The sequence below is a fragment of the Plutella xylostella genome, chromosome Z (assembly GCF_932276165.1).
Source record: "Plutella xylostella chromosome Z, ilPluXylo3.1, whole genome shotgun sequence".
Classification (NCBI taxonomy): domain Eukaryota; kingdom Metazoa; phylum Arthropoda; class Insecta; order Lepidoptera; family Plutellidae; genus Plutella; species Plutella xylostella.
In genome coordinates, this window is record NC_064012.1 from 10,226,668 (window position 1) to 10,249,231 (window position 22,564).

The 22,564-nt window shown below is 36.4% G+C and overlaps 1 protein-coding gene across 1 annotated transcript in view; it reads right to left on the bottom strand.

Moving 5' to 3' along the window:
* LOC105394748 (high affinity cAMP-specific 3',5'-cyclic phosphodiesterase 7A) overlaps positions 1-16,981 on the bottom strand; it is a 58,990-nt gene extending 42,009 nt beyond the window's left edge. Inside the window, exons 1-2 of the mRNA XM_048632887.1 lie at positions 16,546-16,981; positions 13,506-13,557 (exon numbers count right to left, since the gene is read on the bottom strand). Coding sequence (XP_048488844.1) covers positions 13,506-13,557; positions 16,546-16,665 — 172 coding nt within the window. The 5' untranslated portion in view covers positions 16,666-16,981. The remainder of the gene's footprint in view (positions 1-13,505; positions 13,558-16,545) is intronic.
* Between the last annotated feature and the right edge of the window lie 5,583 nt (positions 16,982-22,564).

A 22,564-nucleotide genomic window follows, 5' to 3' on the forward strand; every position in this document is an offset into this window, starting at 1 on the left:
AAAATTATCCCTGAATACCTATTATTTTTGTAAAAGTTTAAAGGGTTTTACCTTTTATCCCAAAAATTCCACGGAGAAAGCAAACTCAAAATTTACTCATTCAGATTTAAATAAAACATTCACTAATATAATTTACTGTGATTATAATATTTACCAGGTAGTCCAAAATTCACAAACCGCACCATGCCAAATGGTATAAACATTTTATATAATTGTCACACCTGCAAACTCAGACAACTGTATGAAGTAGCTAAGCACAAATCAATGCTAGCTCGATTAAAATAAGTTAATTAATAAGTGTATATCGTTATGATAAAGCATGCTATTAAAAGACTAGTTATAAATATAATTTGTATCACCGACCTAATGCCCCATGCACCTCTGTTACGTACTTAGAGAGGTGACGGTCATCCAGTTTATCTAGATACTTATACAAGTCTTGTATTAAAGGTTGACTTAAAGTACACTAGTCGTGTCATAGAAAGACGTGGATACGTGTAATACCTACTCAGCGGCACTGCAGTCGCAAGTGCTAGTTGGAATGAAATAATACACTCACGAACAATGTTAAAGTTTTACTTAAAATTTAAGACAGGAACTTAATCAATTTTTAAATACACTCACGGGCAATGAAAAGGTTCCAATGACATAAGCACAAAATTACTTGTAAACGGAAAAGTCTAGCTTAATGACTCCTTCTGCAACATTGAAGTACATTATTAAATAGAGCATCATGATATTATTAAATAAAAACTGTAGTATTTTGTTCAAATTTTAAATTAAATGTTTGAAAAAATTGGGGTCGTTTGGTGTCAGTATTTTGTGAGTGGCACTTTTTCATTGCCCGTGAGTGTATCTAATTAAGAATTTGATCGAAAATTTCGTTTTTAGTGGGTGATATTCTGATGCGCTGTTAAATATACTTCAATACTGCAGACGGTGTAGTTAAGATAGCCTTTCCGTTTAGGAGGAATTAGATGTTTTTCTTACTGGATATTTTTCATTGATTGTGAGCGTAGTTAGAAAGAAAGTTAGAATTCAGACGACACGCGCATAAAACTATACGTACTGACGAGTGTACCTGTAATATTTGTATGTATGTATAAATACAATTTTTTTCGCTAAATAAATATTTTAAAGATAGTCCAGCTTTGGTGCCGGCTCTGAACCTCTATTAGCATCATGAGCTTTTTTGTAGACATCGTCGCTAACCTACACCGTACAAGGCAGTGTGATATGAGGCCTACATAAACCCGTAGAGACGAGACTCATGGGGAGGCACTATATCTTACGAAAAAGCTTAGCTTAGAGCTTAGCCTTTGTGAAATGGTGGTAGAGTAATATTATGACTATAGACAAATACTTGTAAAATTTTTAATCGAATTAACCGAGAATAAACCGCATTTGATTTTATTTGACAACGTTTCCGATACATCAACGAGTGCAGTAATAGAACGTACACATTTTCAATGCATTAAATCCCACTGCAGTAAATAAAGAAAATACCTACCTGATAAAAAGTCCATCCTATTGGCTCCCTAGCCCTCTAGGATGCGAAAATGCAAATAACACGGCAAATAATCACTAATCACGACAATAATTAATTGTCTAATAATAAATAATTAATTGATTGATTAACGGTTACTGATAACTGTATTGAGACAGGCCGCGATGCTAAGACCTACACCGACAAGATCACAGCTCTAGAGAAGAATAAGAACTGAGGACTCCCCCGAACGGTCGTTGACAGTCAGAAAATATTTGTAAGTAGTTATTTTCACAGCACGATAATTAGCAGTTTTAGTCAAAATACGCCCTCGCCCGGTCTCGATCGCCCGGAGCCTTGTCTTGGGCGAAATTCTGAAGATTTTCACATTTTATTAGGTACTGGCCGTGTAAGTAAAAAAACTGATTAAGTGCGAGTCGGACTTGCAAGAAGGGTTTCGTACCATTATCTATACCTACTTTGTTTTTCATAGTTTTTATAAAAAAAGTTAGTTTGGTTATTAATATTTTTCTCTCATTGTGTAGTATTATGACAATACACGCACTGCTTGCCAAATTGAGGCGTTTTTGGCAACATAACCCATTAACCCGCTGCATTTTTTTTTGTTAACATAATGAAAAAGTTTTTTCAGAGCAGACTTATATCGACTAGAATTTTAAATAAACCTAGATATAAGGTTAAATTTTCCTAGGATAAAGAAAAAGATGCTCAAACTACCGGGGTATTGCATTGCTGCCGACTGCTTATAAGATCCTCTCCTACATACTGCTACGCAGATTGGAACCGTATGCAGAAGAGACTCTGGGAGACTACCAGTGTGGATTCCAATTTAACATTTCAGATTAAACAGCTAATGGAGAAGAAGTGGGAATACGTGCAAGACATTCACGCACTTTTTGTGGACTTCACGAAGGCATACGACAGTGTAGACAGGGAAATACTGTTCAAAATACTGCTAGTATTTAAAATGCCGAGGAAACTAGTGTCCATGATAAAAGTGGCTACGGGCATAAGTAGGATGCGCGTATAGGTGGACGGTGACCTGACTGACGCTTTTTCCGTGGTAACCGGGCTCAAGCAAGGAGACGCCCTGTCATCCGCGCTGTTCAATCTGGTGTTGGAGGAGTATGTCATCCAAAAAGTGTTAACACATGATGGCGGAGTATAACTGAATGGACAGCACAAGGTGATCAGATACGCCGACGACTTAGCTCTGTTGGGGGAGAGTGAACGCGAGGTCCAAGAAGCTGCCAAAATACTGGAAGAGGAAGCTCACAGGGTCGGGCTCAGAATCAGCACAGAAAAGACCGAATACCTCCACATGACACGACACCGAGGCAACCATGAGGTACGAAAAAACCTGCAAGTGGGAGAGACAGACTATAAGGGAGTGTCCAAATTCAAATACTTGGGTTGTACGATCACTGACACAAACACAAGGGAGCAGGAGATCGACATCCGAGTGCAAAACGCCCTCCGATGCAGCGCTGCTCTTCATAAAGTGCTAGTGTCAAAGCTTCTCAGCAGGAAAACCAAGATCCGAATTTATAAAACCGTAATCCAGCCGATCTTGATGTATGGCTCTGAGGCTTGGACACTCACTCTCAAGGAAGAGAATAAACTTCTGGTTGCGGAAAGAAAGGTGATGAGGAAAATGCTCGGACCAACTAGGAGGGAAGATGGTAGCTGGAGAGTACGGAATAACCAGGAAATCGAAGACCTGATTTCCGAGCCAAACATCATTGGTCAAATTAAATCCCAGCGACTCTGTTGGCTTGGTCATCTGCAAAGGATGGGGGAGGATCGCGCTGCCAAGAGGGCCTACCTTTCAGTACCAAGCGGTCGTAGACCAGTTGGCCGTCCCAAATATCGCTGGAGCGATGAAGTCGGCAAGGACCTGCGCCAACTACAGGCAAGCGACTGGAGAGCGACTGCGCAGGATAGAGACCAGTGGCGACTTCTTGTGTCTGAGGCCAAGTTCCACTTCGGGTCGCTGAGCCAGCGGAGTAAGTAAGTAAGTTAGATATAAGGTTAAAATTTCAGCTCGATATCGGACGGACAGACAATCGAGTTGATGTACGAAACCCTAAAAAGCGGCCATGAAGGGTTGGGCTAGTAACAAGCTTATTTACTTATAGATTTTTTTAACGGTAAAGGAGAATGGCCAATTTTGTATGGTGCTATGGCCATTGATGAAACATATTCACTCATGTGTAGCCTTGACTGCAATAAATCCAGGTATTCATATTATTATTGTATTGTAAATAAAATTGTATGTTGAATTGTGGCGAAAGGGTTGAAGGTGATTCAAGGGGTCATTCTTAAGAACTTTTGTTCTACCAGGGGGGATAGACTCTAAATTACGAAAAACAAATTTAAGTTTTGAAGCGCTACGACTCTATCTCGTTGTATTAATGTGCCGATTGTACGACAGCTCTCGTTCGTTCGTTTTTCGTCAGTAGGTATAGAGTAACTCTTCTGATTCGGAAATTCGCTAAGAATCTACTACTCTACGTTTGTATACATTCTAGTAAATGTCGTAAAATCTTTCCATTTGAGAAGGAAGCAGTCTACCTTTGATATGCCAAGTCTTGCAGACCGAATTTTGAGGGAAGGCCAGTAAACAGAAGTGACGGTCACAATCATGAGGGACCAGGTACTGAATTACAGACCCCTCTGCAGTTGTCTCTTCAATTACGATCCAAAGTGTCACAAGTTGTTAGAACAAAGAGGCGAAGACCGTCACCTCACCCGTTGCTTTTATAGCAAGTTTCTGAAATGGTAGGAAATGGTCCAAGCTTAGGAAGGCTGTTTAGACCTACGGGATAGGCACAAAGGTTCCATTCCAGAGATATAGGTGCATGTACTTACACCACCATAGAGAAAAGAATAGAAAGCAAGTTTATATGGTCCTTCCTCCTCATTAAAATGGGAAAAATCATTTTAGGAACCAAAAGTACCTGTGCCTATTATACCTAATCTAAAGACACACAGCACATGGTAGTAGTAGTATTAGTATAACTTTATTGTACATACGACACTTAAAATAACAATTAAGACTTAAAATCTATAATACAATAAGGGCGGCCTTATCACTAAAAGCGATCACTTCGGTAATACTTAATGTCGGCTTTCGGTAAACACAGCGTACGAATTTGGCATCGACTCGACGCGGCTGGGGACTGTAGTAAGATATTGCGACGCGACTGCAATCACAATATGGCTTCTCTTGTTGTTGTCTTTTGTCTGAATTTCCGTCTTTGTTCAGCAATAGCTTTTCAAATAACTTTTTTTTGTAGACTAACTTAAACGCGTAACTCATTTACCTATAGTGAGGATGTCAGTTAGAATTGATTTGTCAGTAAAATTACATTATAAGTAAAATTATAATTATCATTTACAATATCTATAACAATTTCAATTTACATTTTGCGTTGTGGAAATGAACCACCTGTTTCGCAAATCTATTTAACAATAATCTTGCCATTCGAAATTAATAATGTGGTTTTCAACTAAATCAAAATGTGTATTGCATATTTGAACCACACATTATATTACAATGTTTGATTGTATCATTTAACACGACAACTTATGTGGTATTACCTAGTATTTGTTGTGTAAATACCGTGTATTGTTTTCCATTGAATATAAAAACTAATTAATTCCGAAATAATAAAACTTATTTCAGACTTAAAGTTATTAAAAATAATGGATATAAGCCTAAAATAGAGTATTGATAGAGTAACGTACTCATACGTAACGTACGTAGGATAACGTCCTCTCATTGGAACCCGAGATGTAGAGAAAAGCTTTTAGTAATTTAAAACAACAATATCAAAACAAGAAACATTCATAACATTCTGATTTCAATCTCTACTCGAACGGTTTTATGCTAAGCCTAAGTGCACCACAGTTTCGCTCCATTCGGTTAAATTCAAAACCATGGATGGGCGTATTCAATAATGAAATTGCACTCTCTCTCGTATGCGCAGGGATTATTTCGACCATCCACTCTAATTTGTGACTATCCTAATACCCTTGTAACTTTGATCTGTGACATTTTGTATATCGGACAGTATATGTGAGTATACAGAAGAAACACAAAGGATAGTATGTTGTGCGGACGATGTTTGAAAACCAATATGAAAGTAAATAAAAATTGTATGTTCAACTAGCTTTGACTACGAGCTTCGAAAGGTTTTACGTGAAACAGTGGAATATGTTTTTTTTTATTATTGTTTGGATCTTCATATTTACAATGCTTCTGGTTCATATATATTTTTTAAACCATTACTAAAAATGGCTCTCTGATATAGGCACAATACAACTCAGTTTTGGGCTTCAACTTCTTATAAAAGCAGCCATCAATTAATGATGTATTATTTTTCAGATAGCACACCGGCAATCAAACATACGTTGGCAATAAAATTGTATTAAATAACTGCAAAGCCTGGTGTTTGTCACCGACAGTGGTCATTAAGCCTAGTCAGAGGCCTTCGGGCAGCTTAAAAACATCTAACGGAAGCTTGCTTGTGTTGGGATCCACCAACCCGCACTAGGCCAGCGTGGTGGACTAGGCCTAAAACCCTTCCTTCATTGGAAGCAAACCGGTGCTTCAGCAGTGGGGACGTGAGGGGTCGTGATGATGATGAATGTCTGGATAAAATCTGTTGGTGTAACAAAAATCATCGACGGTCGCACTAAAATTACGGTTAAGACAGTGACTAAATGTTTTTTCACTAAATTTTTATCCATACATTGGTAAACAGAGAAAATATCAATACTTGTAAGTACCGAACCAGAAAGATGCTTCGGTGCAAATTGTACATGCATAATATATATTATATTCGTCTAAAGTTTCCTGCGGAAGGGAAAAACACAAGAGAAGTTGTGTGTGATGTTACATTTAATATTTAACGGTATAGGTTTCTACCTAAGTACTTATTTTAATACACAAGCCCTATTCTATTCTATCGCAATTATAATGAGTTATATTAGCACCTATTGGATTCTTTGACAAAAATCTCTAAGGGGCGCAACGAAAAGTCTCTCTGGGTTTAATTTAAGAGGTTGGCTGTGCAGCTGTGCACTCTGACCAACGCCACGACGGCGGCGGCGGCGGTGGCGGCCTTTTCTTGGGAGTGAAAAGTCGCTTAGTGTGCAAATAAACTAACTGGTTCTTTACTAGTAAAGTCGGTTTTCGATCAGCGTTTGTAAATAAATCATCAGACTCGGTAAACTGCAACTCTGCGTTACACAACTGGCAGGTACTCGTGCAGTTAAAGTTCCCATATTGACGCAACTAGATTAAATAAATGGGATGCGAAGCATCTCAATATTATGAACTATGGACCAACTCCATCCAAGTTTCATGAGTAATACCACAACTAGGGTAATAGGGTACAACATTATACATTTGTACTTGGTTTAACATAAATATACACCACAAGTAACATTTCAATCAAACATGGATTTATGTACGAGTTCAACAAACATTATGGACCTGCTGCTGTTTTTTTTTTCATTGGACCTACACAGCTGTTTAGAAATGAGTTCAAGGTCGAATTTGTATTTTTTCTGGACACTGTACATACAGATTAATAAAACGTTGTTGTTTTTCTTTCCTGGTCATAGAACCCATCAACTTGGTTAGAAGCAATGACTTTTCCGTGGGCTACCTTCATGTTTTGGCGGAGGCGTGGTGTATGACAAAATGTAAACAATGTATTTTTTATGTCCGCAAAACAGTTTACCAAGTTTTATCACCGTGGCCTAGTTTGTATCCATCCTATCAACGGCAGATTAAAATTAGACAAGAATGATGTTATCAAGTTATTAGCGATGTGCAATATTGTAAGTAGGTACCTTAACTATATAATTGAGCCACAGCCATACATTTATTAAGAGCTAATAAATACTCACCAGTGCTTCAGGTCTAATTCTAGGCTCTATTTATATTTGAATAATAAAATACATTATTAACATAATATAAAAATAAAGTAGGATGTGTTTACTTTCCTTTGTTACGCATCATAAGTGCATTTATTTATGCAAATTCAGTATGCTTTATTAAATGGAATTTGATTTCAGGATAAGAAAAACAAAGCGCTGGAATCATGCTTACATATATTATGTACAATGAACAGTAGTGAAACTTATACTTTTTCTTACTTTCCGATAACCACAAAAACGTTTCATACTGTAACATCAACTTTAACAGACAAATCGTCATCGATAAAAACATTCCCTCCTCCTTCGGCAGTCGGGTAAAAAAGACTGAATCGGAAATTTCATTAGTAACTAAAATTCGTCCGCAGCAAATAAAAGATGAATTTTACGTTTTGACAGTGTTAAATTTAAACTTGGTGTTTTCAGAAATGGCTACAACCTCGTTGCAAGAGGGAGACATTTTTTTGTAGCGTGATATTATTGACGCGGAAATATAACATACCATGACATAATATGTGTTTGTATGCAATTGCCTGCGTAAAAATCTTGTCTTGTCTTGTTGTGAGATTTTAAAGTCGTGTTTTATCGGATAGCTTCTTATAACGTACGTACGGTGTCAAACATTCATAATAATTAGGATTTTGTAGCAATTACTTACACCAAACATATGAAATAGTGGTATAATTAAATCATTAACCAACATAACCTCTTTATAATAATTAAGTGCAATTGATTATTATTTGTCAATTGACAAGCAATCACAAAATTTCATGTAACATATATTTTGTTTTAATATTACTTTATTTTAAAAATACCAAAAAGCGTAAAACTTATTGTGACAACTCAAATAACTCAACACAAACAAAAATATCTTTCATACACCAGAGGTTCGCTCTACCCACTACGGTCTGCACCATACGCCAGACATTCTGATAGACATTGTCAACGCTGCAGAAATACAGATTTGGAGTGTTAAAATGAAAATGGAAGGCGTGTTAAAAGCGAGCTATACATGCACGTATCTATATGGCGTGTCCCTGTCTGCGACATGTTACCATATGACTTTCGAGAAATGCAATTGGGTTGCAACACTCCAACTGCCTGAAATATGTTTCGCTGCCCTAATTGAACTATAGTTGACGACCATAGCGACGTTAGGTCGCCTACTTTATAATGCAAACGAGAAAATTACACTTGATGGACGGAATACGGTGACAGTTTCTGGTGTCACGAACTTTACACCAATTTCAAATGTAATTTTAGTGACTAGATTTTTCATGCCTTGACTTTATTGACTCTTTAAAGTACTACTGAAATTTTATTGGAAAATACTATTCCAGGTCCCATAGATTATAATACATTAGGTTCCATGTTTAGGGTAATATTAAATAAATAACTGGGATGTGTGGGTTCCGCGGGAGTCGCGGGACTCAGAGGTCTTTGACAAGAGTAGATACTGTAGACTATGTAAAGAAATAAAAAAATAAGATGCCTAAAACACATTTTCGAAGTATCGCTTTTTACTGCGTTTTCGCTGTTGTTTTGTTTCACCCAGAACTGTTAAAATATTAGGAAAATACGCGTCACACAGCTGAGGCGGACAGCTCTCTAAACTTTTATTTCTTGAAGGCGATGCTTAATGATTTAGAAAAAATGCAGGGTTAAAATAATGTTCCATGCTACATAACCACGGATATTCCGACTTTAAAGACAAACAGGGAAATGAAATAGTTATTCGTTCCCGGACTCCGTAAAATTAAATTTTTGTCACAGATATTTTACTTATTTTAGCTGTGGTTAGGATAAAGTATTGTCATACTTTAGCTTTTGTATAAGTAACTCAGTTTCTTAAAGAAAACTGCAATATCCAGAGAAATCTGTTTATTGCAAATTGCATGGCTGACTTTGTCTGAATTACATACCTTACGTTTTGTTTAAGGAGGGAATGTCTCCTACGAAATGTAATTTAAAAAATATGGGCGGATGGTGCATATTTTTGCGACTTCAATAAAGGAGGCAGGGTGGTCGTTCTCAGGCGACTCACTATATTAGTTTAGTATTTAACTATTTCTTTTTTCTGGGAAAATATACATTTATATGGAATTCGTATATAATTATAAAAGGTATAATTATATTTCACGTAAAAGTCACGTGGCCAACAAAGTTTCTATAGAAAATGAATTTTTAAATTCTGATTTTATTTCCGGGCCTCGATTTAACACATGCTGCATCCTTTTTTGAATAATATATATCTAGACCTAAGGAATAATTTACCTAATACCTACTAGTGTTGATATTTAAATTTAGGTTATGATGAGGCTGACATATTCTCATATGAGAATAAAGCCTCTATTAGTAAATGAGATTAAAAAAAAGTACATAAAGGACGATTTTCTATTTAATTGAAATAAAATAAAACATTGCGCTAACAGTAAACAAAAGTAAGACAGATTTTTAGCACTCAAACACCGTGTCAAACTCCTCGTTTAAACTTTTTTGTGGTAATACAATTAGAAGAAGAATATAATACACTGATAGTCGGATCCTCGGGAAAGGAGCACTTTTAAAGACGACACACATGGATGGAACAATATTAGTTATTAAACACGGAGTATTTAAAGCCGGAATGTCTGTCAGGACAATTATAAATAATTACTGCGGAGCGTTTAACCTCTTTACCGTTCATATAATTGCGACTTACTTGCAGGTATTCCACAAATAAATATTAATTTAATACTAAGTTGCTTTGTGATAAGATCACTATTTCGCATAAAATATTACCACTAATACTAATTAAGGGCGGACACTTTTGCTGTCACAAAATTGTGACGTTTACGTTTAAGGAATATATTTTGGGCTATATCTATTTCGATAAAACATGACTGTCATTTTTTACTTAACTAAGTACGAAACAACTATAAAAAGCGTTTATTTAGCCATAATAATAGTTCAGCTGAAAGTAACCTGAACCAAATTATTTTCTTAAGATCAAAATTATTATATGGATCACGAATTCTACAAAAATATATTTAAAGCTTGCAAAAGAATGCACAAAACCAGGGTTTGTAAACCTAGTCATATTTTATAACTTGCTATATTTTTCTCAGTTATTGGCTAAACCAATAAAGTGAGAAGGCGTGATTCCGCATTCTAATTTCAGGGCGGAATCTATACTTGAATATTATAAATGCGAAAGTTTGTTTGTTGGTCATCTTTTTACGGAGTGAAGGTATTTATATGTATATGTATGTTTTGGTTCGCACGTTCGTTTCATGCTGAAATAAATGTCATTTGATTATTCATACCTAGCTCAAGTACATAAAGTCCTGTAAACGGAAGTAAATCCTTACTAATTCTTGAAGACCGTATTTAATCAATCCATTTTATTTGAGGATGTTTAAGCTTCAGTATATTATTTTAAAAAATTAGGTATGTGAATGTAAGTAAATAACTGAAAATGATAAAAAGTCTTTGTCAGGACATTTTAGTTGCAGTGCATGTATTGTTTCTTTTACAATAAAGAAAAGTTTCAATTAGTAATCGGTATTTCATAGTTCTATGTCAACGGATAATATACTTCCCTTATAAGGCGTTAAGAGTTTTATATTTTTCGTTACACAAGCCACATGCGAGCGTCTTCTCGACGATCGGACAGCACTATCATCATCATCATCATCATCATTTTATTCGTTAATAGCTTCTTCGTAAAAATCCAAATCATTATGAGTTAATTTTGTTAAGGCACAGAACCTCTAGGAGTCTAAAATAGCAGGATGCATGCAGCTCCCTAGTCCATTTTTCTTCTCCCAAGTTACACACACTGTGCACCTACACGTACCTTTCTATATGGTAAAAAAACCGGCCAAGTGCGAGTCGGGCTCGCGCACAAAGGGTTCCGTAGCAGCAAAATTACAGTTAAATCAACCTATCTCAAAAACTATAAGAGATACTTTGATCAAACCAAAAATCGTTGAAAGAGTTAATTAGCATGCATCACCTCTATTTTTTTTAGAATTTTATACTTTTTACGACTTTGAGAGCTGATATCTCAAAAACCGTTCACTTTAAGAAAAATGTTTTTTAGAAAACTTTATATCATTTTAAAAGACCTTTCCATTGATACCCCACACGGGTATGTACATCGAAAAAATAAATTTCATCCCTCAGTTACATGTATGGGGGGCCCCACCCCCAATTCTTTTTTTTACTATTTAGTGTCATATTTTTGTAGCGGTTCATACAACACATATTCCCATCAAATTTCATCACTGTAGTACTTATAGTTTCCGAGTAAATCGGCTGTGACAGACGGACAGACGGACAGACGGACAGACGGACATGACGAAACTATAAGGGTTCCGTTTTTGCCATTTTGGCTACGGAACCCTAAAAAACGAGATTTATTTTTAGACATTTCATACCGGAAACGTCCTAAAGCTTCAGATAAATTGGGTCAAGTACCTACCTACGCGCAGCCGGACAAACAGACAGCCACAGAAGTACGAAAACTTACATCGCCGAGTATAGTCATTTTTACATTAAGTATATGTAGAATCAGTGTAATGTGTAAGTAATGCTTTTGTGCCAAGTGTGAACCCACGGACAAGCGTGTTGGGAAATTGTCCAAACTTAGGAAGCCAGTTTAGGCCTTAAGGGGATATGCACAAAGGTTCCATTCGAAAGAGCCAGGTGCAGATACTAACACTTCCACAGATAATAGAATATAATATGATTTATTTCTAATATTTTGTCCCGTTACTTTTTGCGGAAGCATAAAAAGTTAAGAGAAGCTTGCGGCACTAAATTGTATAATGCTATATATAACATACCTACTTTTTTTAAATTTAAATGTGAATGCTTATTTTTCTTTCCAACTCTACACCAATAGTGGAAATTTCAGTAAAAACCATTCAAAGTAAAACCGTTTAGGCAAAATCAAACATATACATTTAAAAATTTGTTTGTGAAATACTGCACTTTGCTCTTTATGCCTTTGAGTAAAATACCGTATTCGACCGTAAAATAAAGTATGAAGTACTGGTACGAGCTTCGTACGGCAGCTTGCCCGTATGGATTCATGGCAAAGCATTTTTTCGTCAAGTACCCTTCCATCACGAGAGTGTTCGCTTCTACAGCAGGAACGAACGTGAGTTTCGAAAAAAAACATCAAAACCTGGGTTGATCGACACATTTTGAACATGGTTTTTCATAATTTTATCGACAATAAAGAAAAACCCAAATTATCAAACATCTTGATTAAATCATAAGTTCCTCAATAAAAAGGGTGAACGCACCTTTGCACCTAATTCTAATCTGAGTAAACAAAGACGTCTTCTCAAAATGAAATAGTTACATCACTAGGTACATATTAAAACTATTCATTTGTAGTCAGCCACTGCGAATATTCATTCATTCGTATCTCGTAAACCATGGTAGCTGTTGTATGAACTGAATAAATGAGATATCATTTGTCCAAAACATAATGAGGTGTCGATTACGAGCAATTCGTCAGTAATTCTAGTACAATAGTATTTTATCAACCTGCCGACGGGTAAGAGTGTTACGCATGAGTTGGTAGGTTTTGGGCTACTTATGGTTAACCGTTATCAGATATTTATTGTATGTTTTATATAATACTATTAGTTCTTATGTGTTTTAAGAAACTTTCTTGACTGTCGTAAAATATGACTCAAGGTTTTATATTTTTTTATTCCTTTGTTGTGTGAGTGGTGAGTGTGTTGGGTAAGGACTCTAAGTCCCCTGGACGTGTCATTGTCATGAGCCTCCTCACTCCAGTTCCTACAAATGGCGTGCAAGACATCCCGCCATCTGGATTTACCAGGGCTGGTCTGCCAATTATTTTGTTTTTTGCAATTGTGTTTAAGTGAATAAATCTTTGCCTCAATTCGATAAAAATCCATGGAATCAATTGTAAAATACATTTTATAGGTATTTTTTTCTGTCGTGTATTTTGTAACTGTGTGACTGTGTCTGTGAACATTTGAAAATGATGAAACCAGTCACCAGAAAATAAAAATAAAATACTTACTTCCGGGTTCTTCAGACTCCTCCAGGGACAGCGAAGACTTGTCATCGATTTTCTGAAACAAAAACGAATCGGAATAAGTATTATTTAATTTAAAAAATATAAGCGTCCGTAGTCGAGCGGGCCTCAGTGATCGTAACTGATCGCTGAGGTTAAGCAACAACGGACACGGTCAGCCATTGGATGGGTGACCAATTTCAAGTGGTGCTTTTCTGGACGCTTCCGTGCTTCGGACGGCACGTTAAGCCGTGGGTCCCGGTTGCTGCTTCGGCAGCAGTCGTTAAGCCTAGTCGGAGGCCTTCGGGCGGCTTGAAAACATCTGACAGTCGGGTTGCCCACTTACCCGACAACTCTCTCAGTACAAGCTTGCTTGTGTTGGGGTCCACCAACCCGCACTTGGCCAGCGTGGTGGAATAGGCCTAAACCCTTCATTGGAAGGAGACCCGTGCCCCAGCAGTGGGGACGAAATGGGTCGTGATGATGATGAAAAAAATATAAGTACTTAATTTGTAGTAAAATTGTAACTATAGTAAATGTTTCGTAAAAAAGTTTGTTTTTGATTCTATTTTTAAAATTACCTACAATAACGTAATCTTTTTTTATTTTTGAATTAATAGATAAGTGACATTTTTAGTATCATACTCGTACAAGTTTGATACTATAATTTTCATGTGTTGTAAATTTTAATTAAAACAAATTAAGGTGTTACTTTCATAATTACAGTGTTCATTACCCATTATATGGATAACCGATCGGCGCGTAGTCAATAAAATCAGATTATAGCAATTTCCCACAACTTTCACACGGGTACTTTAACTTAGCTTACTTAAGTTAAAAAAATAGCTTAGATTTTCTTACGTAGATCGGTTCAGGGGGGTCACTCTAAATCGAGGAACGAACGAGAATTTTCACGCAATCGGCAAGATAGAGCCGTAGTTAGCTCAGCGCCCCGAAACTTCGGAAAAGCAAATCTGAGGCGCTAGCCACGGCATCTCGTTGTATTAAGCGTGCCTATTGAGTGAGAATTCTCTTTCGTTCGTTCGTGGATTGAGAGATTGACCCCTTGATCCTGGCTCGGTTCCTGATCTAAGTGATATCGCTGTCGCGCTTGGTATCTATATCGCGTTATTAATATAGCGATATATCGTGCGTGTTGCGTTGCGGTGCAGTGTAGTGTCCGCGTGGTCCTACTTACTTAGTCTTAGGGTGAGGCCAGACGAGCGTAATTTTGTGAGTTGTGAGACGCGTATTCTGATGCGCGGGGACGAAGGGGGCGGGGAAGCTACTCGCTCTCCTCGTCCCCGCGCAAATATTTCTGCCGGAATACGCGACTCACAACTCACAAAATTACGCTCGTCTGGCCTCACCCTTAGAACCTGCGTGTATTACGATTTGATTTTTTGTGACACGATCTATTCGCATATTATGCTTACAATACACATAAGCTGGGCATAGCAGCTTAAATGTGGTGTTGCTGGTGTGAAAACCGTTAAATTAAGATACTTTGACAGTACTCAGTGTAGGTAACATGCAATGTAGATATTTAATCCTTATTTTATGGTTGAATATTACACATTATTATACCTATGTAAGTACCTTTATGTTGGTATATATAATATTATAAGTAGGCACCTACTTAGCTAATAAATATTTTAAAACTATTGTGGTCACATAACACAAAGCATAAAAAGAACTGCTTTTAAACTATGTATAATATACACTTGAATCAAGCAATGAAAAAGTTCCACCTGCCATTGCCATTCCATATATCACTGGAACTTTTTCATTGCTTGGGAGTATATTTTGTGATCTATGGTCCGAGCAAATTACATTGAGCCCCTTCGGTTTGCAAATTTTTCTATGAGTACCTTATCTTAAATCAGCAGACACTGTTTAAGCTACCGCATAAATTTGAAAATTTTGGTCTGTCTGCAGATTTTATAGATTATGACTGGCCTACGGGTGGGGACAGTGTAGTCTGTTGTCTGGCATGTTATACGGATTATTGATGATTTCAAAAATATTTCTATTGTGCTGTAAATATAATATCATTATTTTAAACTTTTTTTTAATAACATTTATTTAGTTATTTAATTTTACAAATGTGAGAAATACTCACAGTATGTGTTAATTTAGTCCATAATTGCACCGGTTCTCACATAGACATATTTAATAAAAGTACTCTTTGCATTTTAGGATAAGTCATTGTCCAGGTAATCACTCTGACAAAATCAATGTATGATATGATAATATATGTATTATTACAAGCTGTAATTATTACAGTGATACATCTTAAATACAGTTTCAACATGATTGCCATAATTTGCATTTATGAAAAATATGTATAATATTCTATTGACATAAAATTTTCCATTTGCATAACCATACATTGAAGCTGTACAATATAAATATTTTGAACGGGTTATATATTTCTAATAATTAGCTGGACTATTTGTTTTGATATTTACATACTCTTAAATACCCATCCATACTTTGTTTGTTGTGATTTATTACAATAATTGTAAATAATAAATATATAATATGTTACTGAATTTAAAAAAGACAAACTGTACAATTTTATAATTTTCATGAAAAATTATATTAATGAGGCAAAAATGAATTAGTATCTACATTAAGGACAAAAAAATCGTAACTATTAAAAGTAGAGATAACCTAAAAGCAAAGTAGTATAATACAAGCTACAGATTGACCTTAAATCTACCTATGTAGAGGCAGATATATATAGGTAGGTAGGTCAAACAACTTCACTAACCTAATCTCATCATCTCTACATCAGGCTGTATACTAATAAAATTACCTAAACAAACAAAAGAACTACTAGCTATATCTAAAAACATAAGAAAGTTATTCAAAAAGAATAAAAAGGAGCTGTAACTTGGGAAAATAACAACAATTTTCGCCCCAGCCTATCGATAATACTTGTGAATTGTTGTTTGCTCAGCCAACACTGGAAAGCCCATGAAAAGTGCTTGACTAACAGAGAGAAATGCTATGTTTATGTAGTGATAATGAAAATGATTACCAGTGTGTCCTGCTCGCCCAGCTCACGGTAGTAAGAGTCGCTGCTGCCGCGTCTGCTGCCGACACACATGGCTCGGCTCACCAGCCCAGATAGCATTGAACAAAACCCACATTGTTGCATAGTTAGTTGACACAAACTTCGCAATCACCGAGAACTTCAACAAGCAGTTTACACCGCCTGAGTGAAATTTGTAACCCCTGAGTAACCGAACGAAAATGTTATTGTAAGTCCTCACATTTTGAGCTATCGGCACGAATTACACATGGCGAGATGATGGTAGAGAGTCTCAGTTCATTGTATGTACCAGTTCGATTCAAGAATTTGAGAAATTACTTTATCACCAAACTCGACGACGCGTTATCAAACAGTTTCGGGAACTAGAGACAACTGCAGCGACCAACACGGGGCGCAGCGAATGAACGAGTGAGAAATTCAACGTTCACAGAATAGTTAACACATGCCAAGTCTGTCAAGCTGTGCTGTCAAATGAAGATAGCTTTGTCTGTGGTAGAGAGCCCTCCCTACACAGTATCGGCGGCTGGGTTGCTCTACACTGTCAGATTTGGTCGTATCTAAAGCTCAGAATAAATATCCACTCACTAGTACATTAGAGGGGAGTATACTAGGTAAGTAACAAAATGCCGTTGTAGAATAGTTTAAACCAATTTAAACGTATAAAATAATTATTACTTATGTATTAGATTCGTAAGATAAACGTGGACCTTTTTAGTTCCGTTTGTTTTTACAGTTTACAATGACAAGGGTAGAGTTTGATTCATGTAAAGCTGAGACCGTACTACGGTATTTCTCGCTAGCGATTAATCGCTACAACAGCGAAATTGCTTGAGACACACACTAAAATCGTAAATCTTTTTGAAATATCAAACTTTGAGAGAACACCCAGATATTTTTTCTTACTAGGTATTTTAGGATACCAGTAGCCGGTAGTAATAGGTACAGTGAAACTATAAAGTCCTGAAATTAATGTTTGAGGAACTAAAATTTTCAGGAGCCTGGCACCATTAGAAAAGAAACATAAAAGTCATAACAATTGTTTATGTCAATAGGCGGTTGGCTGGTTTTTGAATTTTCTTATTAATTATAAGGATAATCTAGATAAAAGCAACAATTTACGCTTGGTTGCAATTAGGAAGATGAAGAAAAATATTCGTAGCTCAAGCTAGTGAAGTTATTTATCGAGTTTTAATACAATGTTTAGCGGAACATCAAGCTGGACACATTTTGTCGAATTTGGAGGATGTTTACGCTCGTACAGCGTCTATGACGGGTATGTAGCATTGAACAAATTGTAATAACTCATTTTATATTAGTACCAACGCTTCATTTATCGATAAACCTAGGTTTAGAGCCCAAGTCGAACATTGTTTACATACCACTGATTGTAGGTTTCATCTGGTTTCAGTTGAGTCAAACCTTAACATTTTGATACTTGAAGATATATTTTTTGTTTACTTACTAAATTCACATTGTGTGAATTTGGGGGGCATTGTGTAACTCAAAAAGATTTTTTTATTTTATTTTATAGTTATATCGGACCAGCGTGCCAAAGAGGGCAAAATATGGAATATTTCTAACTCCTGGAAGAAACAAAACTGGCCATCCAAAAAGAGAAATTGATGTCTTTACTATGTGTGCCCTTCGTCAACAGATCCAGTTTTTTTATACAGTTGTAATAACGTTATCTAAATAAATATTTATTGGTTTCACTATTATCCTTTATATTCACCTTCTAGCTTGTAAAAGAGCTTTTTTGTGGATGGTAAGTTGTTTTTAAAATACATAAATAGGTAGGAAGTTAACAGGCAAAATTTCAAGTATCAAAGTCAGTTATGTTTCGCTATATAGGGTTGCTACATGAAAGATAGCAGTGCCCTCATTTAATTTCAGGACTTTATAGTTTCATTGTAAGTAGCTATGTTTTTTTGTTTAAATAAGATAGCTTCTGAAGTGGTCCTTGCTCACAAACTTCGGTCGGGACACATTACGCTAAATCGTTTCGCCTATCTCATGAAAACAATCAACTCACCTAACTATGACCTATGACGTATTTATGTGGAGTTCTTGAAGATGCCCAACACCTTTTGGCAGAGTGTGTCCGAATTGAAGCTCATAGGGAGTCTTTTCTAAGATACATTGGCCATTTAAGTATTGATGTGTAGGTGTGTACAATAGCATCTTAGCGATGCAATGGTCGGCGGCAGCTAAATAGACTTTATAAAATTGATAATATAATATTTACATCTAGAACTAAAAGAATACTTTACCTAATATTAAATATATTAGAGTTTAATTATAGTGTTTAAAATATGTTTATTAAGTGTGTAAAAATTAAATTTAGTTTACGATGAGGCTGATATATTCTCATATACGAAAATAAAGCCTCTAAAAATAAACGAGATAAAAAAAATTGCTTCTCCATAGAAACTTTGTTGGTCACGTGACTTTTTACTATGGGAAATATCAATGTAAAAAAATAATGTATTTTTTTCGTGAATTTTCAAATGTCGTACTTAGCACTTAAGTTGTACAGGATGACACCCTGAGTAGCACTGTTTCGGCTTAGTACACCACTTTTGCAACACCCTGTAGGTATACTGTAGTTAGTCAAGAACATAACATCAGTACTTATATTTATATACCTATTTCATCAATGGCCACTCAGGGTCAGGGCGCTATACAAATTTGGCCATTCTCCTTTGGGGTGACGCTAGTGCAGCACGGGTACCACTAGGTGGCGACTCTCCCACGCCATACTGATTCACGTTTACTCGCCACTACTCGAATGAGTGAGTCGATGACGGTGTGCCGATATAATATACAACACATACGCACTCACGCCTTGTACTAATGTACTCCCTTGCGGGGTAGGCAGAGGTGCATTGTTGCACCCACTTTTCGCCAGAGTGTATGTTAGTCCCAATGTAATAGGGGGCGGGCCTATTGCCATTTTACGGGCACATCCAAGACCTGAGAACAAATATCTGTGTTAAAACAAATATCTGCCCCAGCCGGGAATCGAACCCGGGACCATCGGCTCAGTAGTCAGGGTCACTAACCACTACGCCATTCGGTCGTCTTATATACTTACCTTTAATTAGATAATATCAATAAGTAGGTGCGAGTACAGTTCATATACAAACTTATTCACATTCCTATAAGAAACCCCTCATCTTTCCGTACCTACCTTGGACATTATAGTTAGGGAGTGGAGATGATCTACCTTAAATATACTGAAATACTTAATAGAGGTAGTACAGACAGACCCCTTAGCATGAATTTTCAGGTGTCCCATTCACGGACCATCAGTCAACGTAATGCCGGTAGGAGGTTATACAATTGTACTTGTATACCTATGTAGAATACTCATTCTAAGCAACTTTTGTTCTTGTAAAATGTGCGAAATTTATTCAGCTAGGTAAGTACCTACCTACTTACTTATGGGTCCCAGAAATATTATAGGCGTTGTTTAACCTTTTACTGCGTAAAGTGGGTTAAATTCCCATCATTGGCCCGAGTCCAAAATCTAGATGACTTCGTGTGTCCATGTACAATGCTAGTTATGTAATGTAACATAGGTAGGTATATGACTGCTTCATCTTTATAAATACGTAAGTACCAGTTATATTTATGTCACGGTCATCACATTTGTTCGGATATTTTGCTGGAATTTGTAATCTAATTTGTATTTTTTTACTTTCACTAGTCCATGTTGCGACATCTCGTAATATTCAACGGTATAGTATAGTCCTCGGACATCATACCTACCTACAAGTTCTTTTGAAAATTGTACCCTGAAAACCTTCGAATCTGCTACTTTCAGTTTTAGTTTCAGTCATTATTCATTCCACCATTATAATTCAGTCCACCCTTTGTACTTTTATTTGTAATATTTGTACAATAAAGAGTTAAATAAATAAATAATTTATGTACCTACTCGTATTCATTTCAAGGTTTGTTTGTTACGGACAATCGTAATTAAGTAAATATACAATTTACTGCTTCGGTCTGAATGACTGTCATCCAGAACTTCTGAAACTTGCAGGAATTGTTCTTTGTTTGACGTAGGTAGCGGCTAAAAACTAGACCCCTACTTGAAATTTGGCTTGAAAATTCTTTATCAGAATTTATGGAAAGTATGTTTCGTATTATAGAAGCTAGTAATACATGGATACTTACGTAGATATGGTTTCATGTCTCATCATCCCCTCCTTTGCTGTTCGTTCCCTTTCTCATTGTACAAACTAAAACTATGTATTTTATTGCCGCATACACTGCGATTGTTGCTCAGCGCACCCATTTTCAAGCAAAGTTTTTTTATGGATCGTAAAATGAACTGTGACTAAGCTTAGGTGACAGACGGGCTAATTTACTGAGTGCATTACCTAGTTTCGTTGTTATTATTAACATTTTACTCTGAATTTTACATTAAATATACTGAAACCTTATTTTGTAATCATCGGGACGGAGAATCGTAGTAGTTATATTTTTTACCATGGATGCACGTATATAAATAAAAAAATAAATAGGTAGGGTAACGTAACGTACCTTGGGACGCTTGTACCTCGGGACATTGATTTTATTTTAAAAACCAGCTACATAAACACATCAAAATTCTACCCTAGGCATAGTATTTTACTCGCTTGGCAAAACTAGTGAGTCTCGTGATAACACCGGCATCGAGTGTGTGGTGAAGACAATATGAAGTTTTTTAGAGTCAAAAGTAGCTTTTGTATAGTTTTTTGAGTAGCTTTATCTCATTGTGGCAAGCTCAAAATAGAGACATGGATGTCACGTATAAATTTTTAAAATAAATTTCAGTTATTTATATTATGACACGGCAATTATATGAAAGATTCCTAACATGATATTGAAATTTTTGTTAAATATTGCTTTTTTGTACCTTGGGACATGATAATGTTTGTACCTTGGGACACTGTTTCCTATGATTTTGTACTATGAAGACTGTTAACTTCTAAATAACGCCATAAATCTCTGTTCTTATTAGTGGCAGAGTAAAACTGGAAAGAAGAGAGTTGCAGTAAAAGAAGGAGTTAATGTTCCCATAAAGTGAATGTTCCAATTTGTAACATAAGATTCATACATAATCGCAAACTATAATTTCGTTAAAAACTAATGATAATTTGATGTCAATGTAGTTATATAATAACGATGATTAAAGAGTTTTTGTACCAAAAATATAATAGATCAATTTGTCCTAAAGTACACTTAAAAGTGTCCCACGGTACAAACGTGTAACGTACCTTGGGTCAAAACAAACATTTTTACTTTTATCTTAATTTAAAAAAAACCTGGCTACACTTAAGCTCCAGCACAAATACTAGTGATAATAGATTATATATCCTACCGAATAAAGTAAATTTCACATTAATATCTTAGTTGTACGCTGCGATATCTTCATTCAAAGTAGGGGTAGTCGAAAGTGTCCCTAGGTACGTTACGTTACCCTAATTGTAAGCCACTCGATTTTAGGCTGTGCAAATAAAAATATGTGTGTAATAAAGTATAATAATATTATAGCTTTGGTCTCTCTCTCTCTCTCTCAGCCTTCCGTAGTCCACTGTTGGACATAGGCCTCTCCTAACGATCGCCACCCCAAACGGTCACCCGCCATCTGCATCCAGCGGCTTCCCGCTACCTTCCGCAGATCATCAGACCAACGGGTTGGGGGGCGACCGACACGCCGTTTGCCGACACGGGGTCTCCACTCCAGAACCTTTCTACTCCAGCGGTCGTCGGCTCTGCGGGCTACGTGGCCAGCCCATTGCCATTTCAGCGTGCTAATCCTTTTGGCTATGTCGGTAACTTTAGTTCTCCTGCGGATTTCTTCATTACGAATCCTATCTCGCAGGGACACAGCTTTGGTACAGCAATGAATTATAAACATATATACTCATGCAAAATACATGTATTTAAAATTAAATATTACTGTACTGCAGCCAACTTTTTTGAATTACCAATAGATAGAGCATCACCAATT